The 23,327-nt window shown below is 38.4% G+C and overlaps 3 protein-coding genes and 1 long non-coding RNA gene across 10 annotated transcripts; 1 reads left to right on the top strand and 3 right to left on the bottom strand.

Moving 5' to 3' along the window:
- Positions 1-1,269: 1,269 nt before the first annotated feature.
- On the bottom strand, positions 1,270-6,119 carry LOC122029876. The gene is made up of 3 exons (XR_006125222.1): positions 5,847-6,119; positions 1,680-3,226; positions 1,270-1,571 (listed from the first exon to the last, which is right to left on the bottom strand). It is a non-coding gene; the product is annotated as an uncharacterized LOC122029876 (long non-coding RNA).
- LOC122029875 lies at positions 2,823-3,835 on the top strand. Its single transcript, XM_042589018.1, has 3 exons — positions 2,823-3,084; positions 3,189-3,322; positions 3,681-3,835. Exons 1-3 carry the CDS (start codon positions 2,823-2,825, stop codon positions 3,780-3,782), a joined length of 498 nt encoding a protein of 165 aa, XP_042444952.1. The 3' UTR covers positions 3,783-3,835.
- Positions 6,120-8,012: 1,893 nt separating the features above from the next.
- LOC122030615 (cyclin-D1-1-like) lies at positions 8,013-14,429 on the bottom strand. Of its 5 annotated transcripts, none has more exons than XM_042589831.1 (10): positions 14,106-14,423; positions 12,997-13,741; positions 12,164-12,235; positions 11,115-11,302; positions 10,568-10,871; positions 10,383-10,469; positions 10,035-10,130; positions 9,749-9,950; positions 9,541-9,671; positions 8,813-9,456 (listed from the first exon to the last, which is right to left on the bottom strand). In XM_042589831.1, exons 5-10 carry the CDS (start codon positions 10,784-10,786, stop codon positions 9,271-9,273), a joined length of 921 nt encoding a protein of 306 aa, XP_042445765.1. In that variant the 5' UTR covers positions 10,787-10,871; positions 11,115-11,302; positions 12,164-12,235; positions 12,997-13,741; positions 14,106-14,423; the 3' UTR covers positions 8,813-9,270. The 5 variants fall into 5 exon arrangements, with proteins under 5 accessions (XP_042445768.1, XP_042445765.1, XP_042445764.1 ...); XM_042589830.1 differs by having other exon boundaries at positions 12,997-13,081; XM_042589834.1 differs by lacking the exon at positions 8,813-9,456 and adding an exon at positions 8,013-8,365 and having other exon boundaries at positions 12,997-14,429.
- Positions 14,430-14,605: 176 nt separating this feature from the next.
- LOC122029401 (NLR family CARD domain-containing protein 3-like) lies at positions 14,606-22,998 on the bottom strand. Of its 3 annotated transcripts, none has more exons than XM_042588365.1 (17): positions 22,429-22,998; positions 21,463-21,675; positions 21,210-21,268; positions 20,905-21,042; positions 19,912-19,986; positions 19,727-19,810; positions 19,551-19,612; positions 19,330-19,399; positions 18,130-18,205; positions 17,923-18,053; positions 17,299-17,358; positions 15,759-15,833; positions 15,530-15,634; positions 15,366-15,449; positions 15,200-15,280; positions 15,011-15,112; positions 14,606-14,938 (listed from the first exon to the last, which is right to left on the bottom strand). In XM_042588365.1, exons 1-17 carry the CDS (start codon positions 22,799-22,801, stop codon positions 14,870-14,872), a joined length of 1,857 nt encoding a protein of 618 aa, XP_042444299.1. In that variant the 5' UTR covers positions 22,802-22,998; the 3' UTR covers positions 14,606-14,869. The 3 variants fall into 3 exon arrangements, with proteins under 3 accessions (XP_042444299.1, XP_042444298.1, XP_042444301.1); XM_042588364.1 differs by having other exon boundaries at positions 15,366-15,461; positions 22,429-22,997; XM_042588367.1 differs by having other exon boundaries at positions 15,366-15,461; positions 21,463-21,682; positions 22,429-22,567.
- Between the last annotated feature and the right edge of the window lie 329 nt (positions 22,999-23,327).

Raw genomic sequence — 23,327 nt, 5'->3', positions numbered from 1 at the left:
TAGACACTGGACCAAATGAGTGCATCATGGAGCCCCGAAATCATGAGTCCCTTTTTTTGCTCCAATTGATGTTAAAATCGAGACAGGATTGAACGAGCCCAACAGGTTAATCTAAGAACCAGAGGTCGAGCTGGTACGATCAGGTTTGGGACCACACAGCCTCACTGTCTGGCTCAGCTTTAAGTGCACTGATCTTGGTCAAACGACCTATTAAAGCTGCGATATGCAGTCAGGCATCACCACCATGAAAAGGAAGCCATGTCTGCGACCAGACACGATTGATGCTACGTTCTTGTGTTGCATTTATTCTAGGAAGCAGATGATTTCGCCTGCTTCATGTTTGCTCAAAAATGTGAATCCGCTTAACGGTCCCCCATGTGATAACCCCCATCGATAGAAGAAAGGTTCATCAAAGAGGTGCTAAGTGTATGAAGGAATGAAGGCACATTTCCTGAGACTCAAACCCTTTTCCCTACAAATAAACTATTATACATTTATCATCTATGTTAAACCCTGAGCAAATGCCAACAACTCCACTTCTGCTGTTCACCTAAAGCCTTTTTAATTGCCACATTTTTCCGTTAAGTTTTGATCTTTTATTTCACATAAGTTTTTTAATTAATTAATATTAGACATTTAGCTGTCCTTTAAAAGAAATAACAATTTTGTAGGAAGATAGATCTAATGAAATCTCTGAGTGTCGATGCATAGAGATTTTCTATATCATTATCGAGAATCTATTAGTGATTTATATATATTAAATATTAATACTTTAAATTTTATTTTATTTTTTGTTCTTTTCTTTAGCAAGAGACATAGTTGAAGGAATTAATTCATTTGAAAATCAAAGACCATAACACTGAGTCATTGAGCCGCACCATTTAGCTGTTAATTCAACTACATTCAGGTCTTTTCTTGTTTTCATCCACTAAATTTCCCTTATTGTTCATAGGATTATTTAACATAATAGTAATTGTATAATTATTAGTTATGATAACCGCATCTACACCATCAACAATAATATCATCACCTTCTAATACAAAAAAGAAAGTAACTAATAAATATGACAGGACATCGAAATCAAACTAATAATTTGCATTCATATCTACATTATAGATTCTAAAATCCAGATATATGTTTGTATTAGTTAATTTTTATATATTGAATTTTCTAATTTTTAGTTAGATCGATGAAAACTGATTTATGATTCCATATATAATTTGAGCTTTTCAGATTCAATTTAAGGTTAGATTTTGGTAACGTATCAAGTACACCAATCCGTGGAATTAAATTTTGATAACCATGATTATATGCCTAGGATATCTCAATCTTCACCGATAGATCCCTACCGGGCTAAGGTTTGAATAAGATGAGATCGGACAATTAATGTGAGAACTCCAACACTTCACATGGCATCTTAATGACGTTTAGTCGGCAATTGGACTAAGGAAGAGAAACCTAGAAGAGCTATCATACAAGCTAGTACTCGAAGACATCGTACCTTCAAATGGTCATCTGAATGGAACAGACCATCTGTCCTCTGTGAAATCCTTTTCCTTTTTTATTTTGTGCTGCAGAATACAAACATGAAAAATTAAAATACTAAGAGCAGTTAATACCCGAACACAACCAACCCCCATTTTATAATAAGATAGCGGTGGTTGATGAGACTGACTTACGCTTTTTCTAACACAGCAGTACCTCATTCATTTGTATAAAAGATTTAGCAGGTGAAGTATGAGAGAAAAATAGATCAAAAGATAATTTTTCCGTCCAAAGTAGCTTGTTTTTTTCCCCCAGTGATGAACACATCCAACTCCGAAACATGTAAACATGTTGGAGACATTTATCTTTCGAGTACGTGGATGACTAGAGTAACATGTAGATTCTCTGCATACATAAATCAAAGTGGAGCATTAGTTAATTAATAAACCCTACTTTGCGACATTGACCGTGATCACTGATTTCATGCCACAACACAAGGCAATCATGGAGCGGAGAAAGAGGTGGTCACTTTGGACCGTTTTGGTTATTGCCGCTGAGCGCTGTCCCTTGTCAGATTAAATGAAGAGAAAACCCACCGCTTGAAGCAACACTACCGTTACCGCAACACAAGGAAGCAACAACTACTGCTATCTGTTACCTGATACTTGATGGAGCCAATTTAATTGACGCTAGAGATCAGGACTCTTCAGGTAAAGGGCAAGCGACCATCACAGAAAGGTAGGAGCAGCTTTTGCCTTCCATATCCCATTCCATGCGGTGGCTTCCTCAGGTAAGGCCAAGCGACCATAACAGAAGGAAGCAACAAAGTAATATATCCATCAGTGACAACAGTCTGCTTACTACCTTCTCTTGGTGCGTGGCCCCCTCTCACGGGCATTCACACTCCAATAGCATGGAGAATCCCACGCCCTGCGTGCAGGGGATGTTATCATACTTCTCCTTAGTCGCCTGCAACGTATATAACACGCGCGCCTACCACACTCTTTTACCATAGCCCATATAAGCTCGCCATTGACATCATGTCACGTGGAAGGTAGCTCAAAGGCAGACGGAAGGATTCATTCTCCCTCTTTGTTTAAAAATATAGAGATTGACTGCAGAATATGTGCGAGAATATATTCTATAATATCGAGCTTTGAGCAAGGCTTCTTACCTCATCCCATCGCATTAAATAAGACAAGTTAGACAACTGAACCAAGGTAGCCGAAGTTGGTTGAATGCTCCTATCACTGTTTCTCTTTCTATACCACACTTCTCCCATACCTGAATCGTACTAAATCACCATAGCCAACTGCAGGCAAAGGTAACACAGAAGGATGGGGAATTGCCAGGCAGCGGATGCGGCAGCGGTGGTGATCCAGTACCCGGGCGGGAAAGTGGAGAGGCTACACTGGCCGACGACCGCTGCCAATGTCATGAAGAGCAACCCAGGGTACCACGTGGCCCTCGTAACCCTCGACGTCCCGCCAAATGAGAGACAGGATGGCGGCGTTGGGATCCGGATTACCCGGGTGAAGTTGCTCAAGCCTAAGGAAATGCTTCTGCTCGGCCAAGTTTACCGGCTGATCGCCTCTCAAGGTTCTTATTTCCTCTCGTCTTTATTTTTCTGCCATGCTGATTGCTGTTGTTTAGTCGTCCGGCGTGATCTAACGGCGAACATTTGTGGGGATTTTCTTGGTCAGAAGTCGCAAAAGCTCTGAGGCAAAGGCAATATGAGAAGCTGAAGAAAAGCCAGAAAGAAATGATTATGAAACAGAAACAGCAGCAGAAGCAGAACGGAGATGAAGCACAGGAGGATGCAGAAAGAAACCATGAGGTATGGCTGCAACAATTGCTACAAAGATGTTCTTGCATATAAGTTTCACGATATATCAACTACTAGCGTCTAGAACTGTAGCCAAATCAATAGGTAGATTGGCAAAACAAATAAAAATGATGAAAAAAATCTCAGATCTAACCATTAAACAGGAATTTGTCACTCAACGATGAAGAAAATTAATGAGTCGCTCAATGCAACAGATGTTAATTTGCCTACCAATCAGCAGTTGAAAGACACAAAACAAACGGAACATGAACTTGAAATGGGAGCATACGTCTCATTTACTGATGTATACATAATGTTTAGGTTGAGTTCAGAAATAATGATTGCAAACTATTCTGTTTGAAATGAACAGGTAACAAGACAAGAACAAGATCCACTGAAGAACACACAGACGACAATGAGAGGCAGACAATGGCGTCCTTCGCTCCAGAGCATCTCAGAAATGTCAGGCTAGTTGTGCAACAGTTTACAAAACATAAAATGAAATCTTGACAGAATTCAAAGATAGATCTCAACCATTAACTAATCTTGTGTGCCTGATGTGTTCATGAATAGTTTAATGTATACCATGAAAATTTGAGATATAGGGTAACGTTGCCAGAGGAAAACCAGCCTGTAAAGATAGATTTCCAATAACGGTTGATGCATGTATTCCCCAGATTGATTTCAGCAGGGAAAACATATGTAATCATAAACTAGAATTGACGGAGAATGAATTTGGGGTTTTTCAATCCTGTAGTCAGAACAATTTTACAATTATAACATCCTTATTCAGTTATCAGTAGAACCAAAAAAAAAAAATCCTGTGAATGCTCGATGATCAATAGGCTGTTGGAAATTCTATTTTTGCCTATCCAGGATGAGATAGTTTTGTAGTTTCTGATTTCTCAAAACTATATTGATAATCATTCACAATTTTTCCTAACCAGTTACCATTTGATTCCAGTATCATTTTGATCATATCACAATGCTATCTCATTCTCATCATGTATGCATTGTTCATTGCTTAAAGATGTCTCTTAATACCAATCAATGTTCTTTCTTGCACCAATTTTGTGTCCTGTCTGATTGTCCAGTAGGCATTTAACAGCTTGACACACTGAAGAAGATATAAAAATATTGTTAAATAGGATTCTTTAAAGATCGGTCTTCCGATAATTACAAGTAATGAATATGGAAAATTAATATGGTTTCAGTTCCACGCCTTCTAAATAATGAGCATTTTCCCTTCTAACAGCCTTCTTATTCCAGAAAATAGTAGCATGTCAGGGATGACGCCAAGACCTCTTATTAAGTGAAAAAAAACACCAGTTAATGTCATGCTAATAGTAGGGCAAGGGTTTCCCGAGGTCTTCAATTCTAGGGGTGAATTGGATAAAAAAGACTAGGAGCAAAGCAATCGAAGCGCTTCCTTAGCCAACCAATGTGCACATGAGCTCAGGATCTGGGATAAGGTAAGAAGCCTTATTGCCAATTCCCTACACCCCAATACTGAAATGGTTTGCATGGCTGGGCAATAAAGGGAGAGAGTCAATACTTCACACTTAATCAACTGAAGAGCTATTAGGGAGCCTGTCTCAATAATTTTTTTTTCCTAAACCCCTTGTTCCATGCAAACTCTAGGCGTGTTCATAAGACCTCCTATAAAGAGAATGAAGGTTGGACACTCAGTGTTCATGGAACCTCCCATCAAGAACCCAAAATCATTGCAGCAAATCCCTCCTAAGCTGACAAAACCATAGAGAGGTGACAATGGCGTGTTTATAATATTTTTGATAAAGCCCAGCCTATCTAAAACTGGCGTCGATGATGAAACAAATAGTAATAATGCAAAGTTAGAGCCATAAGGAGCAAGGATCCTTAACTTATGTGGGTAGTAGGCATGAGAAAACGGAATAGACCACCACAAGCTCCTTCTGAGTATCATGATGGCCGATGGAAAACTTCCATGGGGCCAAGTTTTTAAAGGATCGGAAACTTCCAATTGCCATTTTCTGCTAGTGCATCGACCACGGATAGGGTCACTCCTTGCAGCCAGTGAGTTGCTTCTTGGTCTTGTTAAGAACAATAAGGAGAAGCAACGGGTTCTCTCGAAATTGCTCTTAATATGATTATGTATTTCTAAAATCAACTTTGGCACAAGAATTCTATTTCCAATTCTCTTAACTTCGACAACATTATCCTTGTGATCCTTATCTAGCACTGCAAAAATAGATAATCGGATTTCCCCTTAATTTCTATTTCAATTTCAATTGTCAATCAATCAAAATCAGTAGCCATGCACTGCGTCCTAGAAGAATGATATTCACACTCTTAACAGATATAATTTGTTGGCAAAGAACAACCCACTGTGTTCCAGAAGAATGGTATTCGTACTCTTAAGTCTTAACAGACATAAGAAATGAAGTTTCCAATTTGTCAGGAAAGAACTACCCATTGTATTCCCGAAGAATGATATTCGCACTATTAACAGACATAAGAAATGAAGTTGCTAATTTGTTAGGAAAGAAATACCAACCTCCGCGCAAATTTTCACGACTTCATCCATGTCCTGGCTGAAGACCTCTTTTGCTCCTGGCAAGATTCTTCCGAGCTCGCCCTCAGACAAAGAACAAGCAGTATCAAAGATCACAAAGCCAGGATGGGATCAGGGTAGAGGTAAGCCGGCTGCTGCGACGCGGCTTGCCAAACACTCCCAGCGGATGCATCGAGGGCGGCACTGATCGAAGAAGCTGTGAAGTGAATTGGTCGGATCGCGAAGCGAAACAGGGATGGATCAGATGATTCGAGAAGCAGAGAAGAAAGAGAAATTGGCCCGGCTCAACCGCATCAATCCTAGTGGGTTGGGCCGGATAACGAATGAGCGAGGCCCAATGAGACAATATAGGCCGACAGCCAGGCCCATCCAATTTGAGTTGGCCACCACCACTTGCATGATACAATGCTAAGGACAGTTCAAAAAGAACACTGATTCATCTTTATCAATGTCTTTCCGTATCAATAGAAATCTTAATCCAGGCTACTTTACGTAGCCTTTAGCCCTTTACCTGCATTTGGAACATCGAAACAAAGTCCACATGATCCATTTGCTTTCCCCCAGAGCTCTTTCATCACCAACAATGAATTGTCTCTGTCATCTACCACTTCTCCAAACTTAAGGTTCCCCACGGCCATCAAAGTGTCTTCTCCAATTGCACACCATCATGGCAGAAATAAAAAAGAAAAGAAAAGAAAAGCCAAAAGAAAAAGGCAGGGCATGGCTTTAACTAGTTGACAGGTAGATAGGTAAGAGCTACTGATGATTATGAATAAGACCTTAACTTCTTCATTCTTATTGCGGGGCAGAGTCATTGCAGATATTTACTATATGTCCACTTAGGTTACTTAGTGAACGAATATTTATGCTTTTTACCCTCCTCCTTCAAAGCGTGTACTGTGATACAGTTCTACATCTAGAGGTTATCATTCATCTGCACGAATTGTGAACATTGTGTTATCATGCTGACTTGGGGTTTTTTTATATCTCAGGACCTACTTCATCAACATTAGCATGAGGTACATATATAGTTCCTGCAGAGAGAAAGAAAAGTTTGAAGCATCCTTTATCAAATCACGCTTGCCTTTAAGTAAATATCCTTTGAGAAAGAAAGGAGGCTAAAGAGAGTATTTAGTGGCGAAAAGTCTTCGGCTTTAGGGCTTTGGGGCTTTGGGCTTGTTCTTTGGATTCCTTGCTTTGAGGTCAAAGAGACTTCCAAAAGGCAGTGGAAATCTAGGAGGATGTATAAGCAGGAAAGTCTAGTGCACTTAAACAGGAAAAAGGAAGAAAAAAATAGAATATCATCTGCTTTTATTTTTTAGGAAAAAGAAAAATATTCACTCCTTTGGAAACATGTCAGGCATGAGGGAATCTGTCCACGATTTTCAATTTTAACAGCTTCATTTATTTTATCAGGAAAGAGAAAGTTCAAGGTATACCTGAACAGGGCTAGTTAATAAGATATATAACCATCTTATTACAAATCGATAGGTTCTGTTCATATCATAGGTCTTAGATCACTTGACCAAACTAATTAATCATGTTAATCTCGAGTGATGAAGTGGATCTTGCTCTGAATGGCGCTGACTCGGCTTAAAATTTTATCAATACTAAGGGCTCAGCATCCGACCGGCCTAAGAGTCCGATCAAATTACCCTTCGATCGGGATGATCGTCTGCGCTAGCCTAAAATATTGATCCCCTCTTAATTTTGACATCGATCTCCCAGACTCTGATCCATCTTATTCACCACATCACACAACATTGAACTCATAGAGCGATTCCTCCGTAGTTAGTAGTTGAATCACCATCAACCATCAGTCCATCACCATCGTCCTTGACTACTTACTGAATTATTTATCCATGTAGCATGCATTATTCCTCCGCGACTCCCACATTTTTCCTCCTCTAAAGACTTTGTTTGCATGGGGCAGCTTTACAGCTGCAATATAAGATTCAGACAAATGACATAGGTCAATTTGGTTTTGTTTGAGTTTGAACTTTCACGTCTTATTGGAAAGCAAATCCTTCGCCTATCTGTCCCACTCATTCATATAGCTCTCAAGTCTCACAAGACTATTCTATTAACTATACAAGCAAAGCAATTATGATAGTGTCTCCACAAGCTGTGATGATGAAGAAGGATCTTAGACAGGTCAATGATGAACATGGATAATACAAACAGAAGCACGCAAAGAAATCAAGATCATCAAAGAACACAACTCCTAATCAAGGTCCCACTCACACAGATTCCAATTGCGCACAGATGTGTTTGTTGTTTCCCAGTGGATATGGATCTTGTTAGCACAGTCCACGAGTTCGTTAGTAGGCAGGGAATAAGGGGTAATGCGCGGCAACGTACCCGGCTTCTTGAGCTGTGCAGGTTGGACGCATTCCGACCAAGTCTCATGATTCCTCTGCCCGATCCATCTTCTTTCTCCATGCATCATGTTACTGTCCCCCACACAGATACTGCCACGGTAGCAGGCAGAGTGATATCATCTGCAATCGCAGAATTCATGAGATAATGATTAATCTTCACAACAGCTGTTGGTGTCTTAGGTAAAATTAATGCTTTGCTTTGCCATAATTATTTTTCACTCGTTTTATCTCAGCAGCAGATTGTGATGCTGATCCGATATACTTGAATTTGACAAAGAAATATCAGTTTTAAGGTATTGCAAATTTTAGGAGTAGGGATTTTAAATGACCAGTTGAACATTATATAAAATGGAAAGAATTGCAGGAGCTCTAGGAACACAGCCTCAGGATGGCTGTCACTTCTTCAGGCTGACAAGGCATGCTTCATAATTAACAATGGATACTCAACAACAAGGACTAAACAAAACAACAAAAAGAAAACGCTCATCATGCACATTCTGCCGAGGCAGAGGATGAGTCAGACAGAGTAGTTTGACCAGAAGCAATAGAACAGTGTGAGATCTGGAATGCCATAATAAGTTATCTTGTATCCTGCTTGAATATTGAATTTAGTATTTTTACAACAAGAACCACCAGCTGGAAGAGGCTCTCTTCCATTCAACAATCAATGCATTCTCTATTTGCAACAGACCCCACAGCCATCAGAAAGGAACACAAATCTTCACACTTAGCACTACACAAAATAATGGCAGACCCCCCTCCCTTTGGGGGATATGCGACTCTAAAGCCCAGGACACTTGGATTATTATAAAAATTAAAAAAACCAACAAAGGAAATGACTTCTAGGATTAAAAAGGAAGAGAAGAAAATTCCTTCCTCACTAGATTGGAAGCAAACCAAACTCCTGCATGAAATACTGAGGAATCTATAAAAACAAAATGATACTTAATCCTTAAATACAACTTGCTCTCTTATTCCCTAAGGTTCATATTTTATATTTCTAGCAAACTCATTCCATCAGCCACTCAGTGGCGATTCTGTTTGTTAATCTTCCTTCGCTTAGTCGGCGGAGATGAGGATGAAGATGTGAGCACGGAGTCCCTTTTAGATGGACAAGGTACCCTTTGCTGCGAGAGAATCAGTGAAGATTTGCTGAGCCTTCTTTCTACAACTGCTTGTTGCATTATTCGATAACAATTGGAGATTCTCTCCTAAAAGGACAAATTTGATACTATGATTGACCTATCCATCGATTAGCTCATGAATAAAAGCTACTGATCTTTCTAATCAGTTACCTCAGTAAGTCCAATGCACCATGTCGCTGCAATTGTAGGATTAACGACGGCCAGATCCCGAGTCTCATTTATTACACAGATTACAGCAGCTGCAGCAAGAGCCGACGGGGAATGGCTTGCAGTGTCAATCTCTGTTGCAACATGGAGTTCAGATCTAAGCATTACATCAGTTAAAAATCGATATGACACCCAAAACCAATTTTATTACCTCGCATTGCTGCTAATATGATTTGTGTGGCCTTCGAAGCCAAGACTCTTGCTCGTTTACCAGATGAATCAATCTTACAAGCAAAGAAATCAACAAAACTGAAGGGAGATACAGTTTGAAGCTGCCAGTCTAATGCAGTGAGCACAAGAAGCTCCATGCGAAGCACAGTACGAGGCTCGAAGATGAACTTTGCATCCTCAACCTACACAATCAACCCAACTCAATTCATGCTCAGATAAGTTACAAAAGCTGCGGTACCATTACTGGTCTTAATGAGCTCAACCACCTGCAGGTCCAAAAGGGTTGGAACGAGTGTTTCCTCCATTTTTGCCCCTAGAGAGAGGCAAGCCACTGATAGAAGTTGCAGTGCCCAACCATTTTGCTGCATTTTGATACAACAAACAATAAGATCCTACAACACAGTTTGTAAAATAATCCTCTTATAATTACAACAAATTCCATCACTTTCCTGAATGTTAAATGATTCAGCATTAAGATGTATTTACTTCATCATCGCCGATAATTCGAATGTCTTAAGAAAAAAACAATAAACAATGAGGCCTAATAGCTAATAATTTATTCAGCATAAAAGACAGATATTGGTGGCCGTCCGATTAGATCGAGATCGATCTACCTGCAAGCGGTGAGAAGCAAGGAAACGATCCACGTAAATAACGGCGAGGTACGCCGTCAGTGGTCTGAACCGATAACGAGCGCGCACCTGAAACCAAACCAAAACGTCCGTTAGCCCCACTCCCGGCGCATGTTAGCGAGACGTTGCGGGTAGTTCTAGGATGCGCAGCGCGCCGGATGCAGCACCTTAAGAATCCAGTCGACGGCGTCGCGCCGGGCGGCTGGGTCGACCGACTCGACGGGGAAGCGAACTGAACCAGCCGTGTCCGCGGCCGCCTCCTCGCCCTCTACGGAGATGGAGTTGTCGGCGTCGCCGCGGTAGCCGACGAGTTCGCCGGCGTCCTCCGTGCAGTGGAGGTCGAAGCAGCCGGAAGAGGCGGAGGAGGTCGACGTCGAGGGCGGCATGGCTGGAGAAGAGGAAGCAGGATCCTCATCGCTTTCCCATCACCGCGGAGCACCAGACCTCGGTAGAGACGGGACGGAGGCGAGACTGAATGAGTAGAAAGCCCGACGGTAAGTATAAGGACGAAATCGGAGATGCGAAAATAGATAAAAGCGTCTACTACTCCCACTACCTCTCAAGTGAGAGGTTTCAGCGTTTATATAGCGATATCTTACTTAAAGTCACTAAAAAAACTCTTTATAACTCATAGAATATGGTGTAAAAAAATATTTATTGTATCTCAGTCAATTTTCTTTTCTTATTTTGATAGTTTTAAAATTTACAACTCACTTTTCAATTCACCTCGTTGTAATTTACCATGCCGAGGAACAATTGATTGTCGTTGAAGAGTTCTTGTGCTTTGTGTTTGTTTCTTTGTGGCGCAGTACTAATTATTTACGTTGATGTCAGACCAATCTTTTTTGCTTGCAGTTTACCTCGAGGCAAAGACTAGTCTTTTACCTGTGTTCAGTGTTCACCTGCTCAGGAATAGGAAATAACATAAAAGAAACTTAGGAAAGTATTCTATTTTCCTTATTTATTTGGAAGGAAATAAAGGAGAATGAAATCAATCTATCTTATATTTTATTTCTATCGGGATAAAGGAGGAGTTGATATGGTGTCTGAATCATCGTCTATGCCATTCTTCCGCGACTAAGAGAATCCGGTCGCCCCAAAGTGAATACACTTGGGGTGCTTAGATCACTTCCGGATGCCCTGACCTCTTAGGAGCATGGACGAATGATACCATATCAACTCTCTTGGATAATGGTAAGTAAATTTACAAAACACAAGATGAAAGACCCATTCCCTTTCTATTTCTCCCCAAGCAAACACCCCATTAGTTTTTCAGAGTTTGAACGTGTCAGTTCAATTGGTTTAATCCAGTATTTAAAAAATGAATAAAAATAATCAGTTCCTATTATATTTAATTTTCAATTAGAAAAAAGAGTTCATAAACTGATTAATCAGAGAGCCTTAATCTTTGCAACGTGCAAATCGACTTTGCTTCTGTGCAATTAAGCCTTAAAAAGAATAATATAGCTTATAAGTTCATGCTCAGTGGCAGATATCAGAACAATAATTGGTATACATCCAAAAAATGCCAAGTAAAAGAACAAAAAATGGTCATGTGTGAGCTCCATAAATTCTGACCTTCTCAGAGAAGTTCAGATTCCATCACAAACTGATCTACTATATCCATGGATCAGTCTGATGGTCTTCAGGCACCACTGAAATAAACAGGGTTGGTATTCCATACGAGTTGGTTTGGCACAAAACCTAAAACTATATACGTTCAGATTTAAGGTTGGGTTTTACATATTGCAGTTAGTGCTTACCCATTGTTGAATTGCATTTTGGATACTGCAATTCTGGTTCCAGTTGTTACTAGTCTTCTTTCAACTTGGAGCCTGGGAACATCATTAATTGTTAGCAGAAACACAGATAATGATAGAAAAAAAAAGAGTTATTGAGCTAGTTCTTTGCATTGTGTGAGGTTATCTTATTCGAAAATTTTCATCTGTTATATGTACTTGAATTGCAAAGATTGAAATAAATAATTTCCATTTAAACCATTTACCACACTGTTCTAGAAAGGAATACATTATCAGAAGCATGATTTGGTGTGAAACTTGATCCTGTTTAATCTCACCTACTGTCTTTCTACTAGGTCCCTTGGTTATCCACCAAAAGAGGTTACAGAGTCTTGAATGCTCATATCAACGTATATCTACGCGTAAGGTCACAAACAACAAAACAAATGGTAAATAGTACTACTCGATCGCTGCCAAAGTGTCGGTCTAAGACATGAAGATAACTAATGCAACATTTATGTTTCCTGGTTATTTTATTAAGAATAATTTTTCCCTAGTACCTGTTGAGTATAAATAACATAATTATCTCACACTAAATGACAATATATCACGTTGAACCACAATATCCAAACCAGGTGCATGCCTTCAGTGGATATCAGACAAAAATACAATAGATATAGGATTAACAAATCTCCATTTATTCAGTTCTCATGGTAAAAAAAAATACAATGTATAGACAGAGTTTGGTTCATCCAGAAAAGCCAAAGATGCCAAAGTTTTCTTGTCTTTTGAGTTTTAAATATATGCCAAACTATCATTTATGCACGAGGCAAATGAATCACAAGATCTAGCTTTACCAATATAGAGAGATTAAGAAACTGGGGGAGCTTATTTAATGAGCAGGAACTTTTATCTTTATGCTTGTCTTCAACCTTCCTGAAACTGTTGAAATTGCCCATGATCATAGTTGAGAATAATAATAAAATAATCTTATATGTAAGACTCTTAACATGATAACTAATAGTGAAATATTCCAAAAGAGATTCTCTCTAGCTATGGAGCATAATTATCTATCCACAGTCTGCTATTTACATAAAAAATTATATATATATAGATATATAAACTCACTAAGCCCATAAAAAAGATATTTTGATCATGCATCCTTGGTCGATAGTTATATTTGAACAATCAATTGAGAGACACATTTGCTTGCCTTTCCATAGCTTGAATCATACAGCACCTAATAGTCTGTAACTCATGGAATCAGAATGCCTTATCAATTAAAATCAGCAACAGCAACAACTGGAGCTACAAAAAAAAAAAACAATCTCACAGAACACATAGTTCCAACCTGACACCCTGCTAGGGAAGCATCAATTCTCATTGTCGAGGTGCTACCCAAGTCCCAAGGTGGTGAAATTCATTTGGCAGCATGTATATTTCCATGAACGGGAAAAAAATAACTGACTCCAAGAGCTCTTATATATTCTCTGTTTGTGGGATTATCCTCCACTAAATGTCTGGTATTACATAGGACTATAGGGCCCACCACCACAGAAGGTTTATCCTCAATTTCAGAGATCTATTTCTTTCTATCCATATCTGGTAAATGGATGCAGCAAACTCACCATCAGTAAAAAATATTTTAGCCCACTAATACTATTGCTAGTAACATGCCAATTCCACAACATATCTCAAATCAGATCAACCAGGCTAAGAAAGCATATCTGGACCATCATATTTACACATTTTAAATGGTTATCAATGCTAGTTTTCAGTGAACCTAACTGGCACTGTCCTAGCCTTGAAACACTAAGTACTATAAAAATTTCCTCGTTTTGAATAAAGTAGGGAAGGAGTGTTATCCTAGAAGTAAAAAGAAAAGGATTTTTTTTCTAATGCGATTTTTTTCAAACACCTTGAACGCAATATAGTAGAGAGGTAATAATTGAGAAGATAAGAGTACGGATTCTTTTGCAGTGAGGGACCGGAATCAGACTCTTTTGGCAGCTCTGCCATCGACCGTGAGCCGGACCATGAACTACACAGTCTACTCCCACATCTGACACTTCTGCGTCGTCCCCTCCCTCCATGTAATACCAACGTCATTTTGTTTCTTCTGGACCGAGGACAGACGAACAGAGAGAGGACCAAAGAGTTTGAATTTGGTTTCCGTTATCGATTTGATTGATACAAGTAAAGCTCTTCCGAGCAGGATTGAAGAGGGGCAAGGAGGAAGATCTCGAATGCCCATCAAACCGGGCACTTTCTAAAAAGAATAAATATTGTATCTCAAACTTTAGCCTCAATTTGATTTGTAAATCAATTTGCAACCATTTTATTTTATCACGGTGTTAATGTTTTGGGGGATTTAAGGCTTTTTCAGTCATGTCTCACTGATACGAACTATTTTCTTTGTCATTTCATCAGTTCTGAGACGAGTTCAGTCATGTCTCACTGAAATGCTTTCTGCAAGTGTTAGAGCATATATAATCAAGTAAATAACATTCCGTTTTCAGAAAATGCATTGAATAGATGATTTCTGACATCGTTCACCTAAAAAAAAATGATACAGCCAAATAGATCGAAAATTTGTCTACTCCTAAGTATAGTAAGATCTTCATATGAAGCTGATGTACACTGGAACAACCAGTGTGACTTCAAAAAAAAAAATCTACAGAGGAACAGGCAATGGCATCGGAGAGGAGGAAGCTAAGAACATGATGGCAGCTAAAAGAAGATGTTTATCTCCTTCTCATTCATCTCAAATACATGATCTCGAGCCTCCGTAAGAGCTACCTGTATAGTTAGTCAATTTCAATTGTGGAAAAGAAATACTGAAGCACAGATGATGGATGCAATAGAACCAACCTGTCCGTATTTAGTAAGGAAATTGCTTGTAAGGTTCAAGGATGTAACAGCAAGATCTTCATTCGCCTTTAATGCCTGAGCTAGAGCAAAAGCTCCTCTGTCCTGTTTGCGGTTTAACTTGTTGGTTATGATGATTGTACATTCTAGGAACTTGGTCTGATCATATTACATTTTGGGCAATGAACTTACTCTTATCTCATTGAAACCTAAATCAAGTGACGTTAGAGCTTCGTTAACAACTTTTAAACTGCGTGCTAGACAGACTGCACCCTGTAAAGAATGATTGGTAAAACATCAAGACAGACTATCTATGGTGAAAAAATAGTACTTCTTTGCTATGCACAGGTGAATATACATCATCTCCAAGTCCATTTGCCCGTAGATCCAAAGTTGATAATGTCGTATTGTACTTCAAACAGTCTGCAACATACTCAACGCCCTTTGGTCCGATCTGCAAAACATGCTTGATATGAACCGGAGGTAGCAGGATAGATCTGAACATAATCAAACTCATGATACCTGACACCAACCAAGCTTCAATGTTTCTATTTTCCCATGGAATTTTAGAATTTCACATAGATCTTTTGCTCCATCAGGACCGATAGGGTTATAGCTTAGCTCCAGCTGTGAGGCTAATAAAATCAGATTTGACCGCTAAAAAGTAGTTGTACCCCATTCTACGATACAAGACCATGCTGAATTCCAAATAGAAGGAAATAGCAAAATAACAAGTTAGTGGATTACTCACAGTTGTAATGACAGAATTATCTTTCAGTACTTTAGCGATCATGCTCACTCCACTTGCATGGATGTTATTACCTCCCTGAAAACATATATCTTCAAAACTGATCTAAGAAACTAACACTCCAACAACAATTATGCAATAATCAACCAGTTGCGGGTAGGTGCTTTAGAATAGTTACAGTCACATAAAAATAGGGAAGAGGAGAGGCGTTACATAAGGCCTAAAGGCATAAAAATGAGGTACTTAAATATAAAATCACACTAATATCACAACTATTACTTCTTTCCAAAGATCCATTCTTATGGGAACCTCCAATATTACCACAAATATTACTTTTCTAAAGACCCATTTCTATGGGAAACTATAAATAAGGCACATTGAAGACCAGCCATTAAAGAATAATTAATAAGTTGCATATGAGTAAGAGAATACTGGCCCAATTCAATAGCAATCCACTACCAGCATATACAAGGATAATCTGTCAAATCCCACGGGTGCCCAGTTGACTAGAAGGTGACAGACTTGCTACAATGGGGGCAAGAGATCAATTCTCAATGGGCGCATGCCCTCGGAGAAAAATAATTCCTCCCACCCCTGGCCAGCTATAAGCTGACCTGTGATTTACTGCCCTTCACATAACCTGGGACAGGTTGTGAGGGGCGCCTGGGGTGAACATAATATCTTTTGCTACAAAAGGATTATTCATCAAAGAAAATAAAACCATAAAACAAAACTGAGATTTGAAGATCATTGTTAAAGATCAAAGTGGGGAAAAATTAGCAAAAATGCCCTTAAAAGTTAGTAATCATATATTTAAAAGAAATGTATCCAGAAATAGTTGAGAAGGAATATACAAAAATGTGCCGTGAACGAACTCTTATGAAGCTACAAAAATATAGCCACACAAATTGCTATGTAAATTATTCATAAAATCAATACTCTTCTTTATTCACCATTTCTTAGACAAGATGATATCTATCTTATAATGTTTCAAATTTTTACTGGAACTGAGGGTGATGACGTAATGGCATACGTGCAGAAAATGCAAGAACTTGTACTAACATTCTTAGAAGCCAAGAATGCATGAACTCTGCATTGGGGAAGACAAAACTGCTCAATTTTCCAAAACATTAGACCTGGAAAATTCCAGTTCCAGCATGAATAGAGTCAATAGACTTCCCCAGTAACTATGATCTTACTAAACAGGATTAAAAAAATATTGAAATGAAACAAAAAAAGATAAGTAAAACACGAGCTAGTTGACACAACTGACCAAGATTTTCTGGAAAGACTGAAATAAATTTTCTGAATACAAAGTTACAAACTTGAGGACAGTGTGTTAAAACCAAGGTTAAAAAGGCAATTATAAAAACATCCATAGAAAGGGGTACCTGCTAGGAAAAAAGGTAGCTGCTCAACCACCAGGTACAAAGAAAAAGAAGGGAAAAAGAGTAAAAAGTGTACCAGTGCCAGATAACTCATCAATGGCTTCTTTAAATACCTATAAACCTTATGATAAATAACTTTATGAATCAACTCTTACCAAATCTATTGTAGTTATTGTGCGGTTCTCTTTTAAAGCATCTGCAATCTTTTCAGCTCCCTGTTAGTATTAAGTGATAAAAAGCTACATAAAACTTCAAATAAAATGCATCCAAATAATATATCACCAATGAACTTGAATAGAAGCATGGTTGCAATGAAAACCTTGTAGGAAATTTAGCAATTAATATAATCCTTTTATGATTTGTGTCACATAAATTTGCTTATACTGCAGATGGAATTAATGATATGTGAGCACCCTAAACAAATTATCCATCAATCAATAACTAAAGGCCACATGATAATTCAAGTATACATGGAACCAAACTCAGCAACAAAACTAGACTTGATGCTCTAAAGGATGAACATTGGTTGCATAGCATGTGGATTCCCCCTAAGAGACAAAATTTTATCCATAAATTATGATGTGCTTGTAGTCTTATTCACATGCTTTGATATCTTGATGCTATTTTAACTTCCAAGGTAACCAGACAGGTCAAACCCTTGTGTGTGTGTGTGTGTGTGTAGTCCAAATGCCTAGAGATATATATGCAGCTTAGATGATAATTTATGTTTCAGAAGTGAAGCAACAGAGCATAAATGCAACAATAGTCAATAACCACACCTCATCGCCAATGTCATTCATGTAAAGATTCAGCCATAGCAAGGACTTAGTTTTCTTAACATACTCAGCGATGCTAAAGGCGCCTTTGGGACCAATCTCATTGTTGCCAATATCTAGAAGTGTTATTTTTCCTAAACAAGAAGAAATGATTGATTGTGACAACTATATACAACAAACAATATTATATCAGCAACCAAACAAAAGAACCTTTATGAGCAGATAAACCAGATATCAATGCTCGAACACCTTCATTTCCAATAAGATTTCCATGAAGATGAAGTTCCTGGTTGCAATTTCAGATGAGAATTTGTAGATGAGAAAAAAATAGACAATGTTATTCAGTAGAACTTATTGTCGTTAAAACTACTACAGTTCTCAGGATTACATTCATGTTTTGCATTAATTAAGTAGGGCTTGTTCACAAGCTCTACTTGGTTTCCAAGTCAAGCAGCAAAAAACCACATAGATTCTTTCAAAAAAATATTTTATGATGATTTAGACATTCTGGTCTTCTGATTTCCATTCTGGCAATCATCTCCAATTTCTTAGTAATCTTTGATTCTAATGCAAATGTGTTGGCATTGACATAAATCTTCAATTCTTATGCATAGTGATGACATTGACAACTGTAATAAAGGATGTCATTTTTGCAGCAATACTTAAATGTGTTGCTTAAGTCTCAAAGACGTGAGATGAATTCACAAGCCTCATGAAAACTTTCTTTGCAACAAGCATAGTTCATAGAAATTTGTCCAACTTTTCTGAAATCAGTGGATGAGCAAAATCTTTTACCCCTTCAAGAGGCAGATGGTGTATGTTGTTTAACCATTTTCTTTGGAATTTGACATGGAATCAAATCCAATGAACACAATACAGGTACATACATATTGCATAGCAGTATAGATGTGAAAAGGTCAAGATCATCAAGAAAGATATGAGTTTGGATAAGATGAAAAATAATGATAGAGCAGCATCAATGCAATAGGATACTATAATTCAGTTCAATATCATATGTGAGATTGAACAAATGGGGAGGTCTATATACTTGAGTTTAAGATTATTAAGGTTAATGATTGGAGATAACAAGTCAATAGATTGGTTCTTTCATTTAATCAAGTTATGAGTTATATAGATTTACATCAAATGCAACTCTCAGTGAATGGAGACAAACTTTACAAAACTTAAAGAATAAAAATTGTCCAAATTCTGTGCGCGCTAATATAGAGTTGTAAAGTTAGTTTGCTTATGCATTCAGTCATGTTTTCTTCTGTAGGGTCACATAAGCTACATTTCTATGCATTGATGCACTTTATGGATTTCTATAAATTTTCACTTTGTTTCAAGCTATGTAAATCTTCTTGCTAAAATCAAAAGTGTAAATCCATAATCATTAAGCTGAACTCATACCCTTAAAGACTTATTTCCTTCAATTCCTTTGGCTAGACTTGCAGCACCAAGTGGACCACCATAGTTGCCACTATATTAAGATAGAAATATAGTTTTACATAATTGCTGAGAAGTAATACAATCAATAAATACTGGAAAGCCAACAGATTTGATGAAGTAATTAAATCTGCAAGAAAGAACTGCATGGATAGAAAATCTAAGTGTGTGTAAGTCTTATTAACTTGAGATGTATAGATCGAATTGCCTTATTCTCAACTAGTGCTCCAGCAAGACTTGCAAAACCCTATAAAATTTCACATGGAAATAAGGTGTAAGGAGTAAGGACACCATAAACAAAGTGTAAAAGATCTAGGAATTTCATAAAAACATGAAAGATTGCCCAAGAATAAGGTCATACAGAATATTCAATCATATTATTGTTAAGCTCCAGCACACGTAAAGTTTGATTTTCTTTCAGCATATCTGCAATAACCCTTGCACCCTGCATAACATATTTAGCATTCAGACTTTACCAGAATCCAAAATCATTTTCTTCCTCAAGAAACAAACAACCGGAACTTGCAACAAGTAAAATTAAACAACCTCATCTCCAATACCCGAACTGTTTAGCTGGAGTTTCTGAATACCTCCATTCACCTTCAAAATATCTGAAAGGCACTGCATGGGAAATTCCACAATCTCAACATCTAATGAAAGGAAACAGGAATAATGTAAAGTAAAATAACATGTACAAAGACTTCTTGGTATATCATAACATAGTATATCATAAAAAATTTGACAACAGAAAATATCATAACATGAGGTATATCTCCCATGTGACATGATATGCTAATCACTACTTCATGCACAACTGGGCTATAAAGAAACATGGTTAAGAGTGATGCAACTAGGTAAATACTGAAATGAACAAAAACAACAACAAATTGGAGAACTGCATCATCATCCAAGAAGGAAATCTAAAAACGAAAAATATATATATATTTTTACAAAGCAAGAATCATGTAAAAACTATAGTTATTTAAAACTGAAATAAATCAGACAAGCAAAGATAAATTCCATGGCAAGCAAATAATTATCTCATCATTGCTAGAACACAAAAAGGACAGTCCGGTGCACGAAGCTCCCGCCATGCGGGGTCCCGGGGAAGGATCCATTGTATGCAGCCTTACCTTGCTTTTTTGCTGGAACACAAATATATTAAAAAAAAATCCACTACCCCATGAAAACCCCATGAAAACCGACCTAAACAAACTAAGATAAATACTGTCAAATGAACTACATAATAGGGTATTTGCATTTAGCAACTACAATTAGGATGCTTGTATGCTAATTACTTTGTGTGAATTCCTACTATATCAACCACAGTAAATTTATCAAATACCATTAAAGGATTTTGTCATTTACCGTCAAAGAAATCATCTAATATCAAATTACCAATTAATGGTGATAATGAACTTTAATTTTTCTTGTATTCCAATACACTATTGTACTTCCAGCATAATCAAATTGCTTATTTCCATATGAATAGGCGCAAACACAAAAATTAGTAAAATTAAAATTAAAAAATGGACTTACCTTAGCTCCTTCATCGCCAATATTATTTCCTGATAGGTTCAGAGTTTTAAGCATGGTATTCGTCTGAAGAACACCATCAAGTGCCTTTAGGCCAACTGCTGTAATCCCATTGCCAGAAAAATCCACTTCCTCTGCTGCCTGAGACATGGAAAAAAACTAATGAGATGCTAAACGACACTAAAAAAAGTTATGCTTAAATGTCTTGCTTTAGTAATGTCATACCTTTAAGAGTCTGGTTCAGCAATAGTTTACAAGTAGGAACAAGAAAAAAAGTAAGGTTATGGAAAGGAAGGAAAAGAACAAACCTGATTGTAACCAAGGCTTTCAGCAAGAAAAAACAGACCATCATCACCAAAGTTACGACCTAACAGAATCATGAATTTGTTAAATATCTACAAGTATTCCATTACCCTGGTAAAGTAAATGTAAGTTTAATCTCCTGGAAAAGTTATCTCAGCATATTCATTACCAGATATTAGATTTAGAAACAATTAGTTATAGAGTGAACAACTGTAATCACTTGCTGTAGATACATTCTAACAAGTTCAGTGTGCTAACCTGACAAGTCAACACTTCTGAATGTTCTAAGTTCCTTGGAAAACTCATTTAGTTTTTGCCTGGACTCTTTTTCAAGTTTTGCAGCACCACCTGATAGCAAGTTAGTCCCAGGGGAAAAGGACCACTTAAGTCCAAGCGACGGAGTTTTTTTAATCTCAGATGTTGAGCCCTTTGGTTTTGGCATGATTAGTTTTCCAGCCACCTTCCATAAAACTGTGTGCTGAAGGAGTAAATTAGCAGTGCCATCTGAATAACTAAAGCATGATGAAGCAAAATGGAGTTCAGCAAAGCTATATTCTTTTAGCATGATTACCAAGATAGTCAAATTTTGGCATCACAGAGGAACCATTCATATACATCTGACTTGAAGATGAACCAACAAGCTAGCATGAACACTAAAGGATGTCAAAAGACTAGCACTGACAGCAATAGAGTAAGTCAATAGATTTGTCTTCTCGATGCGCCTTTCTCAATGTAGGACGTCATGGATCATCATACCAGATAGAACATTACAAAGTGCACACTATTTAAGCCAAATGTAAATTCTACCTTTGAAAGTTTCATAAAGTGTAGCATGATGAAGGTTTTAAACAAGATGAGGACCAAACATATAAATATTCTTAGGTTAAACCCACTTAGAGGCCTCAAAATTTCTGCTTCCATTCACCTCTGCAGAAAATCATGTGTATTTAATACATTTATGCATATACTTGTTTGCCCCGTCGAGTTCAACTTGCAATCCTAGATTTTGTCTAGAGGAAGAAAATAAGAACAAGGTTTTAAAACCACATGCATTGGTATGGTTCAATTTCCATTTTGAGAAATTCTCGCCTACATGCATATACTCCTAGATCAATCAATGTTCCAGAAAGTTGAAGAAATCAATAAAGAGAAACAAGTCATTTATGTAGAACCTAAAGTCTGTTGGTAATCCAATCTCTTGAATCAGGAAAACAATCCACATACCAAAACTGACAGCAAGCAACGCTCCAGCCGGCACAGCAAATGACGCAATTTCTTTCACGGGCAAGGATGGGCTGGTCGTATGTGCCTGAGACTGTCGTAAAACTCTCTTCCCTCCTCTTCCTCGTCCTCCTTCCCCGCCACCTAGGCTCGGCCTTCCATCGCGCACCTCGGCTGCGGCCCTGGGAACGAAAGCCACCGACGATCCAGCTCTACGGCTGGCCGGTAGACACGAGTCACGGAAGGAATATAGGAGGAAACCCTGTCCGTGTCGCTGTTTGCAGGGAAGTCCATGCGTGGAGGGGAGTGGTACGGAGGAGGAGGGGCGGACGCCGGATCTGAGAGAATAGGAGGCGGCAAGGGCGTTAGTCTCCATCAAAGAGCTCAGCGAAGGTTCGCTGCCACTATGCGGTGAACTTCGCTAGAGCTAACGAAGGCCGCCGCCGGCGCCGGCGCCGTCGAACTAGTAGGAATCCGTAATCGTCGCTGCAGTAGCAGCCGGAGAGGCAGCGATGGATGAGGGCTCGGATCGGTGTCCTACACCGGATCAAGTCAAGTGTTCGTTTCGACAAGGAACAGACCGTGTGGTGAGCCACCTTTCGACCGAACAAATTTAATTGAACCGGAAGGTTATTTTTGCTTTTTTTTTTATTCGAATCCCCCTATTCAATAGTCGTCTTCTTCCTCAAACCGCGCTCCGCCTCTCCCTCTCCTTTCCTTACCATTTCTCCTCTCCGTTGTCTCTTCCATCTTCCATTCCTCTTCTCTTCCTCGGCTTCCTCTTCGTCGGCGAAGAGGAAGCAGCAATTCATTTGTTCATTATACGATATCAATTCTCCGTCCATTCTTCGATCGATATATAGTTAGGCTTCGAGAGGAAAAGATTAGTCCACCCATGGCGA

This window comes from Zingiber officinale, chromosome 10B (assembly GCF_018446385.1).
Source record: "Zingiber officinale cultivar Zhangliang chromosome 10B, Zo_v1.1, whole genome shotgun sequence".
Lineage (NCBI taxonomy): Eukaryota > Viridiplantae > Streptophyta > Magnoliopsida > Zingiberales > Zingiberaceae > Zingiber > Zingiber officinale.
Note: the sequence above shows the minus strand (reverse complement) of the source record. Positions and strands in the feature narration are given on the sequence as shown.